The sequence below is a fragment of the Oppia nitens genome, unplaced genomic scaffold (genome assembly GCF_028296485.1).
Source record: "Oppia nitens isolate AA-2021 unplaced genomic scaffold, nextdenovo-longstitch-racon4-pilon3 scaffold36_pilon_pilon_pilon, whole genome shotgun sequence".
NCBI classification, from domain to species: Eukaryota; Metazoa; Arthropoda; class Arachnida; order Sarcoptiformes; family Oppiidae; genus Oppia; species Oppia nitens.
Genome location: NW_026533217.1, coordinates 427,094 through 440,029, shown reverse-complemented (window position 1 = coordinate 440,029; position 12,936 = coordinate 427,094). Strand labels below are relative to the sequence as shown.

The 12,936-nt window shown below is 23.1% G+C and overlaps 1 protein-coding gene across 1 annotated transcript; it reads left to right on the top strand.

Moving 5' to 3' along the window:
• The first annotated feature begins 2,933 nt into the window (after positions 1–2,933).
• LOC128957137 (motile sperm domain-containing protein 2-like) lies at positions 2,934–3,801 on the top strand. Its single transcript, XM_054302855.1, has one exon. The coding sequence runs from the start codon at positions 2,948–2,950 to the stop codon at positions 3,773–3,775; it is 828 nt and encodes a 275-aa protein (XP_054158830.1). The 5' UTR covers positions 2,934–2,947; the 3' UTR covers positions 3,776–3,801.
• The last annotated feature ends 9,135 nt before the right edge of the window (positions 3,802–12,936 follow it).

Below are 12,936 nucleotides of genomic sequence, written 5' to 3'. Positions count from 1 at the left end.
TCTAATTTTATAACATAAAAAAACATTATTATTTTTTTTGCAAATATATGTAAAATATATCACATTTATTTTGAAAATTAAATATATAGTATACAGTGTATAGTACAGTATATACACTATTATAACATTATTATATTATAATATAAATATAAATAATAATAAAAAATTACATAAACAAACATTGTTGTAGCATCTGGCAACAACAAAAATATTATTATTATTAATATATAAAACTTATATATATAAAAAATATTGTTAAGGAGTAGAAAAATAATAATAAAATAATTGATTTAATAAATTCAATGAAATACAAACAATTGGTTACAAACCAACAAAAAATAATAATAATAATATGTACAGACAATTATTTTTACTATTATTTATTTTAAATTAATAAAAATATGATAAAATAAAATAAAATATGTTTATCTCATAAAAAAATCTACTATTAATTTAAACACATTGTGTGTGTGTTTGGGTTAGTAGTGTGTGTATGTGTGTGTATGTGTGTGTATGTGTGTGTATGTATGCGTGTATGTGTGTATGTATCTGTATGTGTGTGTGTATGTGTGTGTGTATGTGTGTATGTGTGTGTATGTGTGTGTGTATGTATGTGTATGTGTGTGTGTATGTGTGTGTGTATGTGTGTGTGTATGTGTGTGTGTATGTGTGTGTGTATGTGTGTGTGTATGTGTGTGTGTATGTGTGTGTGTGCACTAGATTTTCATTATTATTATTATTATCATCATTAGTATATAGACAGTGAAAAAATATGATAAAAATTTTTGATAATAAAAAATATGTTGAATTTAATAATGAAATTTTTGTTTAGTTATAAATAATAATAAGCAAATTATAGCTTTAGTTTTGTATGACAACCGAGGAGGTCTGGTAGGTCACCAGTAGTAGTAGTAGTAGTAGTAGTAGTAGTAGTAATAGTAGTATTAGTAATAGTAGTCGACCTCCTTGAAGATCCCGGCAATGGTTTACAAACACACATTTACTATACATAACTGTATATACAGTATATACATAGTATTACACACACACACACACACACACACACACACACACACACACACACACACACACACACACACACACACACACACATACATACATACATACATACATACATACATACATACATACATACATACATACATACATACATACATACATACATACATACATACATACATACATACATACAGTACATACAAAAGTAAAAATCATCGACAAATCCCGAGGACTTATATACAATACATACACACAAAAATCATATGTATATAGAGGTAGTTATCATATGATGTATGTATGTATGTATATGTGTGTGTGTTAGTGTCAATGTGTATGTACTGTATATATATATACTGTACTTTACATACCTGTATACGTGCGTACAGTATATACAATATATATATACTGTATATACTGTTTAAATGAAAATGTTTTTCAGTGAAGAATGAGGTCATTATAAAAGTAAAGTATGAAATGTTTTGCGAGTTTTTTATAATGAAATCATACTGTATTTGATTAGTAGTAGTTATAGTAGTAGTAGTAGTAGTAGTAGTAGTAGTAGTAAACAGGTATTAAATATTATATATAAGTTTAATAAATATATATATGATATATAAAAGACAACTACTACTACTCCTCAAAAGTTATAGATATATACAGTATATATATATATATATATATATATATAGTTAGAAAGACTATACATCACATCACTAACGATTAAATTCATCACAAATAAAAAAATTTCACATTATTTTGTTGGTTGTCTCTAAAAGTAAAATCAAAAAAAAATTATATATAAAATATTTTTTGTTGTTATAAAGCCATTACTATATATATATATATACGATATATGAATTTTATATCAAAAATAAATTTTTGATATTTAGTGAAACTTAAGTGATGTATGTGTGTGAGTGAGTGTTAAGTGAAATTATTATCAAAAATTTATTTTTAAAACTAAAACAACTATAAAATATATATTTTTGCTGATGTTTTAAACATATATATATTGTGTCTCTCTGTATATATATATAATATCAGAGAAAGTTTTATATATATCTATATATAATATATATGAAAAAAGTTACGTTTTTTGTTATTTTTGTTGTATTTTTATCATTGCTTTTTTAAAAAAAATCTTTGTGTAAAAAAAGTGAGATATATATAATATACAGTAGTATTTCGTGAATGAATTTTTAGATTTTTTAAGAGTCAAAAGTCAAGACTTAAATAAAATAAAAAATAAAAATCAAAAATAAAAATCAAAAATAAATTTATTTTTCTCTGATCTTTTCATAAGTGATTTTTAACATTAATAAATAGTTACCATATATTGTATGTATATATATAACTGTATTTTTATTTATTTTATTTTTGTGATGATAAATAATTGTGTTTTTTCAAAAAATAAAATAAAAAATTATTTTATAAATAAATAAATAAATATATCTGAGTGAAAAATCTAAAAAATAAAATTTTTATTTAAAAAAAATCAAAACATTTTTTGTTGTGTTGTTGTTGTCAAAAAAATAGTGTATAATAATAATAATAATAATAATAATAATAATAATACTAATAATAATAATAATAATAATAATAATAATAATAATAATAATAATAATAATAATAATAATAATAATAATAATAATAATAATAATAATAATAATAATAATCACTAATCAATAGATAAAAAAAAATTGGAAAAAAATTGAAAAACTTTTTTCTCAATAATAATAATAATCTTTTGATTTTTTATTACAAATATATATTAATAGAGGAATTAAATCCTAAACAAAAAATTAAATAAATAAATACAACAAAAAAAAAAACTTATAATAATAGGTTGTAATAATAATTGACATCCAATTGATATAATAATAATATTAATAATAATAATAATCACCAAAAAAAAAATCAAAAAATAATGTCTGCCTTTGAATTGGCACAAGTTTTTTCAAATGTTACCAATCGATTGATACAGGAGTTTGACAGTAATCCCCAATTGTATGAACCCGTGGACATGGATTGTATAACCAGTGAGGGCTGGCTTATCAAGTATTGTATATTTTTGGAAAAAATGTCCGAAACGGATGCCTATAATCTGATTAGCCGTACATTGAAATGGCGTAAACTAAAGGGATTTGCGGGTAAAGTGGACACGGATTTCCCGCGGGAGTTGTATCAGATGGGCAGTGTATTCCAGTATAATCAAGATAAGGACGGTAATCTGGTTATGATTGTCCGATTGGACCGGCAATTGGGCCGATTAGTACCGGGTGCCAGCAGTCGGCGACTGGCCAAACAATTTCTGGCCCATCAATTGGATAAATTAGACAAATCGGCCAATGGTAACAATCGGTTTGTCGTATTGGTTGACTATACGGGAACGGGTAGTCTAGCCCTAACTGAGCTACAACTAGTACTATATCTGATACGATTGGTTCGCCAGTTTCCCGCTTGTCGTTATCTGATACACTATAATCAGGGACCAGTGGCCAGACATATGGTACAGTCAACCTATCGCAAGTCGATGGATAAGTTTGCCGAAAAAAAACAAATTTTCGACCACTTTCACGACCGATATTTACCACAGTATTTGGGCGGCACCTGTACCCAGTCGATGGTCGATACCCCAGCCCAGTCACCTGGACTGGTAGATTGTTGCGACAAGTTGGGTATTAATAGAAAATTGGTAATCAAACACCGGGATCAATTGGCCAAATTGACGATAGCATCACAATTAATTAATTAATTAATTAATTAATTATAATAATAATTATTATAGATATAATACACACACACACACATATATAAATCATATTTACTAGTAATTAATAATAATAGATAATTAAAATAATAATTATTATTATAAATATGATTTTTATATATATATATATATATAAAAATATTTTTTTAATAACAATTAGCGGTAATATCTAAATAATTTTTTTTTATATACGTATCATAATTAGTTTAGTTTATTTTAGTTAAAATAATAATAATAATATTATTATTTTTTTTTTGATTAATATTAACCTTTTTTTTTATTATTTAACACAATATCTATATCTTTAATAATTTATATTACGTTTAAAAATGCTTGTAATTTTTTGTGTTGAGATTTTATTTAATGATTTTTTTTGATGTAATATTTTTGTTAATTAAAAAAAATCTGATTTTTTTCACTTTAAATGTTAGTCATGTGTATGTATGTATGTATATGTGTGTAACACACATATTATTCACGATTATTTATGTATGTATTTATCAACAAAACTAAACTAAATTATATTTACTATTATATATATATATATATATATATGTGAAAAAAATATGGGTTATACCTGTGTGTGTGTTATCTGTATTAATAATAATACCAAATAAAATAAAAAATAAAAACAGTTTATACAGATATCACTTAGATATTTATATACAGCAAAAAAATTTTTTTTTTAATATATAAAACACATTTTTTTCTAATGATGAAAAGTTTTCAAATAAAATTAAAATTAATTTTTTATATATATAAAGTTTGATATAACAACTATAAGGTTGATTTAAAGCATTTAATTAACATTTATCATACATATAATGTTGATAATGATAAAACAGTTTTTTTTTATAAAAGTTCTTATGTATATATATGTGTGTATATAATTAATTAAGCAAACATTATTTAGTTAAGTTTTTTAAAAAAAAATTATTTGATTAAAAATCTTTAAATGCTTTAATTATTTAAATCAACTAAATATATATATATATTAAACTGTATATTAAATTCAATTCACACACAGTTTTTACTTTTGAGTGTTAAATGTATTGAAAAAATTTTCACAATTTTTTTAAAAAAGTAAAATTTAAGTAAAATATAAACTTAATGCATATCTTTCAAATAATTATCATTAACTAAATAATTTTCAAAAAAATATATTTATGTATTAAATTATTTTATTTTATTTTTTGATTTATCAATTTAATGTATTAAAATTTAATGATTTTATGTATATATATATAGTATATAATATATTAACTTTATATGTAATATCTTATCAGTAAATATATATATATATTGGTATTTAAAGTGGTTTATTATTTATATGTTAGTAAATATTATATATTGAAAATAAAACTATCATTAAATATAAATTTAATAATAATATACTAAAGTTTCAAAAACACATTAATATTTGATTTTTTTTGGTTGAAAAAATAAATAAATAAATATACATAATATATAGTTTTTTTTAAAAAAATACATTTCACAAAAACATTAGTATTTTTTTAAATAATTTTATTTTGAATAATAATTAAATAAATTTTATAGTTGCGAAATATAAATTAATTTACTAAACAACAAATTATATATAATAAAAATTTATTTTTTTAATAGTTGTCAATTAATATTGTATATTATTTTTAAAATTAAATTAAATTTTATTTATTTAAAAATATATTATCATATTAAATGCTAAATTAAATAATTAGCATACATATAAATTATCACGTTTTAGAGATACTATTGTTTTATTGTATTTTAAAATATTACTATATATTGTTGTTATTGTTGTATAAAAATTATAGATAATTTAATTATTAGTAATTTATATATACATACAAAAACAACAACAACAAAAATGAAACCATTATTTTCATAGATTTTTTGTTATCTGATATTTTTTTTATGTGTAAAATAATTTTATTTTCTAACAATGTTTAATAATAATAATAATAATAATAATAATAATAATAATACATATTCACAATTTAATATTACTGTATATATATACTGTATATACACTAATTGAATAATTTTTATCTGATAACTACTACACTGTGTATAAAAAGCATATTTTTTGCAAATATATTATATAATATACAGTATATAATAATTATAATTAAATAATAAACATATATATATATATATACATTATATAAAATGTATTATAATTAAATAACTTGACATATTTTTGCTGTATTATTATTATTACAAATACCAAAAAATTACTGAAAAAAATTTACTATACATTCATATCATATCATTGTAGTAGTAATATAGTACAGTAATAATAATAATAATAATAATAATAATAATAATAATAATAATAATAATAATAATAATAATAATAATAATAATAATAATAATAATAATAATAATAATAATAATAATAATAATAATAATAATAATAATAATAATAATAATAATAATAATAATAATAATAATAATAATAATAATAATAATAATAATAATAATAATAATAATAATAATAATAATAATAATAATAATAATAATAATAATAATAATAATAATAATAATAATAATAATAATAATAATAATAATAATAATAATAATAATAATAATAATAATAATAATAATAATAATAATAATAATAATAATAATAATAATAATAATAATAATAATAATAATAATAATAATAATAATAATAATAATAATAATAATAATAATAATAATAATAATAATAATAATAATAATAATAATAATAATAATAATAATAATAATAATAATAATAATAATAATAATAATAATAATAATAATAATAATAATAATAATAATAATAATAATAATAATAATAATAATAATAATAATAATAATAATAATAATAATAATAATAATAATAATAATAATAATAATAATAATAATAATAATAATAATAATAATAATAATAATAATAATAATAATAATAATAATAATAATAATAATAATAATAATAATAATAATAATAATAATAATAATAATAATAATAATAATAATAATAATAATAATAATAATAATAATAATAATAATAATAATAATAATAATAATAATAATAATAATAATAATAATAATAATAATAATAATAATAATAATAATAATAATAATAATAATAATAATAATAATAATAATAATAATAATAATAATAATAATAATAATAATAATAATAATAATAATAATAATAATAATAATAATAATAATAATAATAATAATAATAATAATAATAATAATAATAATAATAATAATAATAATAATAATAATAATAATAATAATAATAATAATAATAATAATAATAATAATAATAATAATAATAATAATAATAATAATAATAATAATAATAATAATAATAATAATAATAATAATAATAATAATAATAATAATAATAATAATAATAATAATAATAATAATAATAATAATAATAATAATAATAATAATAATAATAATAATAATAATAATAATAATAATAATAATAATAATAATAATAATAATAATAATAATAATAATAATAATAATAATAATAATAATAATAATAATAATAATAATAATAATAATAATAATAATAATAATAATAATAATAATAATAATAATAATAATAATAATAATAATAATAATAATAATAATAATAATAATAATAATAATAATAATAATAATAATAATAATAATAATAATAATAATAATAATAATAATAATAATAATAATAATAATAATAATAATAATAATAATAATAATAATAATAATAATAATAATAATAATAATAATAATAATAATAATAATAATAATAATAATAATAATAATAATAATAATAATAATAATAATAATAATAATAATAATAATAATAATAATTAATAATAAAGGAGGCACAGTGGTGTAGTGGTTAGTGTGTAGGGCTATGTAGTGTAATGGAGAGTAAGATCTATAGTTCGAGCCCCGATGTGGTAAAGCAATTTTTCTGAGAAAAAAATTGTTTTAACTGTGCTTCCCGTCCCTGCCCAACCAACGCTGTTTAGGACGGCCAACTTAAGTAGTATGGGGAAAGCGGGGTGCTAAGTGAGGACGAGTTTCTGCCCGACCCCGGGTATCGGTACTTCGGTATCGGTACCCACCTGGGGGTACCCGCAAGGGTGCCCCCACCCGGGGGTGCCAGTAAAAAGGTGCCCCCACCCCGAAGAGACGTCCGCAAGGATGTCTCTTCACCCTTCGAGTAGTTACTCGTCCTCACACGCAATGGCCACTTTTGTTTCAAAAAATAAAAAATCCTATTTCAACAAACACATGTTAGTGGTGAGAAATGGGTGGCAATAGACACATGTTAGTGTTGAGCTTATTCTAGGGACTGGGACCCCGTAAAAAGGCCAAAAACAAATATATATATAATTATGATTACACGTAGTCGAAGAAATAACGGGGGGTGTTCGGGAGGTACCCTCTCAAATAAATCCCGCGTTCAGCAGGTAGGCATTGACTGCAGTTCGTTAAGTATGCATCATATCCCACGCAGTGATGTGCTATGCGGGCAAAGCTGTGATGTAATGCGACCGCAGACTAGTCAACAAAATCAGACTAACCTCCAAAATGTTTCAGTTCAAGCTGGTTCTCAGCGACAACTGACCAATTTGGTTGAAAAATCGCAAAAGCGCATGAAATGGACACATGAGATGAATACCTTGATAATGCGCGAATACTACAGATCAACTCGACTCGAAACAAATATGACTGATTACAGAAACCAAATTTACTTAGCATTCAAACAGAAATATCCAGAACTAAATGTAACGGAACAAAGGATTGCAGACCAGCGGCGATTCTTAGCAAAGAATAATAAAATATCCCCAATAGAATTACAAGAAATCAAACAGCAAGTGGCACATGAACTATCATTAAATGAAACAACTGAATTAAATACCACAGTAGAAGTAGTGCCAGAAATGGAAGAGACACCTACAACAACAGATAACAGAATCAATACAAATGATGAAATAAATAGAATAACAGCAGAAAATGAACTAAAAACTTCTTTAGAACAATATAAAGACTTTGAAATAGAACTCAGACCTAAGTTACCAAAAATAAAAAGTGGCGTAAAAACAAGATCTACAATAATAACAATTAATGATATACTTAAAGATTACATCGAAGATAACATGTCGTTGAGCACAATTAATACAATAACATACTGTGCAGCAGTAGCAGTATCGAGACTCTTAGGCTACAAAATACAACACATGTCAACTACAAAACTAAATCAAGAAAATATAATACCTAAATGGCAAAAGCGAATAGAGACACGTATAGAAGGGAAAAGACAAGTAATAGGAAGAATAACGCAAGTGTTAAATGGAAACAAATCAAAAAGACTTAACCAATCATTAAAAGATATATACCGATTATTACAGACAAAACCTGGAAAACCTGAATTTGAAGCTATTATCCGGAATTACAACGACACATTAAAACAAACAGTTCAAGCACTATCACAAAGAATCAGAAGATATAAACAACAAAGCGAAAGACGAAAGCAAAATACAATGTTCTATAATAACGAAAAAATGTTCTATAGAAATCAAAACAAAATAAATTCAAGCAATATTAACCATACACCACAAATAGATGAAATAGAAAACTACTGGAAAGAAATCTGGAGCAACCCAAAGGAATATAAAGAATCTAATTGGATAAATGATATTGAAGATGAAAATAAAGAAATACCACCTATGACTTCAGTAAATATAATTAAAGATGACTTAACCGAAGCCCTCAAGAAATCCCACAATTGGAAAAGCCCAGGACAAGACAAAATACAAAACTTCTGGTACAAACACTTTACAACAGTACATCAACCAATGGCAATAGCAATGGATAAAATAATAAAAACAGGACAAACCGATGACTTCCTCACTTCCGGAATAACATATCTACTCCCAAAAACAGAAAATACATCAGATCCCAGCAAATATAGACCCATCACTTGCCTAACAACAATGTATAAAATCCTAACATCCATAATATCAACAAAAATATATAATCATTTAAGTAACAACAACATAATAGCTGAAGAACAAAAAGGCTGTATAAAACACTCAATGGGCTGTAAAGAGCAATTAACAATAGACAATATTATAACAATAAGAGCTCGTCAAAAACATAGAAATCTTGAAATGGCATACATAGACTATAAGAAAGCATTCGATTCAGTCCCACATAAATGGTTATTAAGAGTGTTAAAACTATATAAAATTGACAACACACTGATAAACACATTAGAAAATATGATGAAAAAATGGAAAACTAAATTGTGTGTCAATACTAATAATGAAACAAAAATAAGTACAGAAATCAAAATAAATAGAGGAATATTTCAAGGAGATTCACTCAGTCCTCTGTGGTTCTGCTTAGCCATAAACCCACTGTCATCACTACTTAAAAAGCTAAAAGGCGTAAATCTAAAATCAAGTGATACAAAATATAATCTAACACATCTACTATATATGGACGACTTAAAACTATACGCCGAAAAAGAATCTGATTTAAATGCAATGTTAAAAACAACAGAAACTTTCTCCAATGATATAAATATGGAATTTGGATTAGATAAATGTGCTATAATGAAACTGAAAAGAGGAGTCTATTCTGAAAGAAATCAATACGAAACTGAAAATGGATATATAAAGGCACTAGAAAATGGAGATATATATAAGTACTTAGGAATTAAGCAAATGCATAAATCTAAAATGACAGAAGTTAAAGAAGAAATAAAGAAAACATTAAACCAAAGAATAATAAAAATACTAAAATCTCAACTAAACTCAAACAACAAATTCAAAGCAATAAACACTTGGGCTATACCTGTACTGACATACTCGTTCGGAATAATAAAATGGAGTAAAACAGAACTTGAGACAATTGAAAGACATATAAGGCGACAACTTACAATGTTTGGACTACACCACCCTAGAAGTTCTGTAGCACGACTATGTGTTAGTAGAAAACATGGGGGTAGAGGGTTACTAAACATTGTAAGCCTTGAAGCCAAACAGCGAGAATTGCTGAGAAAATACCATCAACAAAAATGCAATGTCTCAGAGCTCCACAAAATAACATCAACACTCGATTACAACTACACACCTCTAAATCTCAGCAATAATGAACATCAAATAGAAATACAAAATGAAAAAGAGAGGATTAACACATGGGCCTCAAAAGAACTTCACGGAAGATACCGGGCAGAACTCAACCAAACACACGTAGACGAAGAAATGTCTACAAAATGGTTGAAGTACGCCGGTCTTCATGGAGAGACAGAGGGGTTCATGATGGCAATACAAGATCGAGTGATTCCGACACGAAACCATCAGAAATACATCCAAAAGCTAAATATACCAACAGACAAGTGCAGGATGTGTCATATGGAGTCCGAAACAATAGAACATATACTAAATGGGTGTAAAGTACTCACAAACACCGAGTACCTAAGCCGTCACAACCAAGTAGCCAAAATCATACATCAGGAATTGGCAATAAGATTCGGACTAATCAAAGAACCATTACCATACTATAGATACGAGCCACAAAGTGTAATGGAAAGCAACAGAGCCAAGCTCTACTGGGATAAAGAAATAAGAACAGATAAAACTGTGGCCCACAACCGCCCAGATATAGTACTAGTAGACAAACATCAAGATAAGGCGTACATAATAGACATAGCGGTCCCACTAACACACAAACTACAGGACACGCATAGTGAGAAACGCCGAAAATATACAGACTTGGCCTATGAGATCAATAAGATGTGGCGCATTAAGAAAGTTGAAATCATACCTATAATCCTGTCATCAATGGCCGTAATACCGAAAAATCTGGCCCTAAGTTTGGAATCACTGGAAATCAGAAAAACTAAGATCTATGAAATGCAAAAAGCAGTGATACTTCAGAGTTGTAGAACAGTAAGAAAAGTACTAGACTTGAGTTGAGTCTAACCAGTCGTGTCTCTGCCACCAAAAGTGGCCGACACAACTGTGATCACACCGGAACAACCGTGATATACAAAAATAATAATAATAATAATAGACATGATTTAATACGGTTTAATAATATAATTGTAATTTATATATCAACTAAATATATATATATATATTATATGCAGTATATATATCTACATATTTAAACCGTTATATATATATATATATATATATATATTATATAAGCGCTGAGACATGCGTTGATGTCGGCCAACAATCCGTCCAAACAATCGATTGGTTTGTTATATATATATATATACTGTATATATATATATATATATATAGTTATATGTAGTTTAGGTTAAACTGTACTGCACTGGTAGTCAAATAATATAGTAGGCATAGGCCGGGTAATAGGCATCAAACAAAAATCTGCTAACTAACTAACTAACTAACAATTTAATTTTTAGGGACATATAGTTATATATTTTTCAGGGAAACTGTTGTCTAATATTATATATATAAATAAATATCTATATTTTTATTCCCGATATTATCATCAGTTATGACACTATACATAAACACACAATACATACACACATATAAACGATAATTATTAGATAATAATTTTTTTGTGTGTGTTTTCTGATATGTTATATAATTAATTTTTGTTGTTATTATTATTATTATTATTATTATTATTATTGCTGTTACTAATAATAATTGTGTCACTGAAAAATTATTTAACACTATTACTACTATTACTACTAAAAAATATAAATATTATATATAATTAATTTATTAAAAAATAAGTAGTAATTTATAGCTACTATTTTTTATTACTAAAATTAAGTTGACTTATATATTTAATTTTATTTAATTTATTTTTTAAAATAATTAAATTTAAATATATTTATTAAAGTTAATAAACTTTTTCAGTTTAAATTAATAGTAATAATAATAATTAGAAAACATTTTTACTGAATTTATTTACTAAATTTAAAAATCTAATTTTTGTTTTAAATATATTAATAAATAATTAAAGTTTTTTTTATTAAAAAATAGTTATTAAAAAATTATATTTTAATTTTTTTAAATAAATAAAAAATGCCTTTAATGAATTCGTGTTGTTTTCATAAAAATTTAAAATGTGCCAGTGTAATATCGGGAATTTATACCATGGTAAGT

Excerpts from the sequence above, each read along its gene's own strand:
- LOC128957137 (XM_054302855.1), top strand. The coding sequence starts at position 2,948 with ATGTCTGCCTTTGAATTGGCACAAGTTTTTTCAAATGTTACCAATCGA.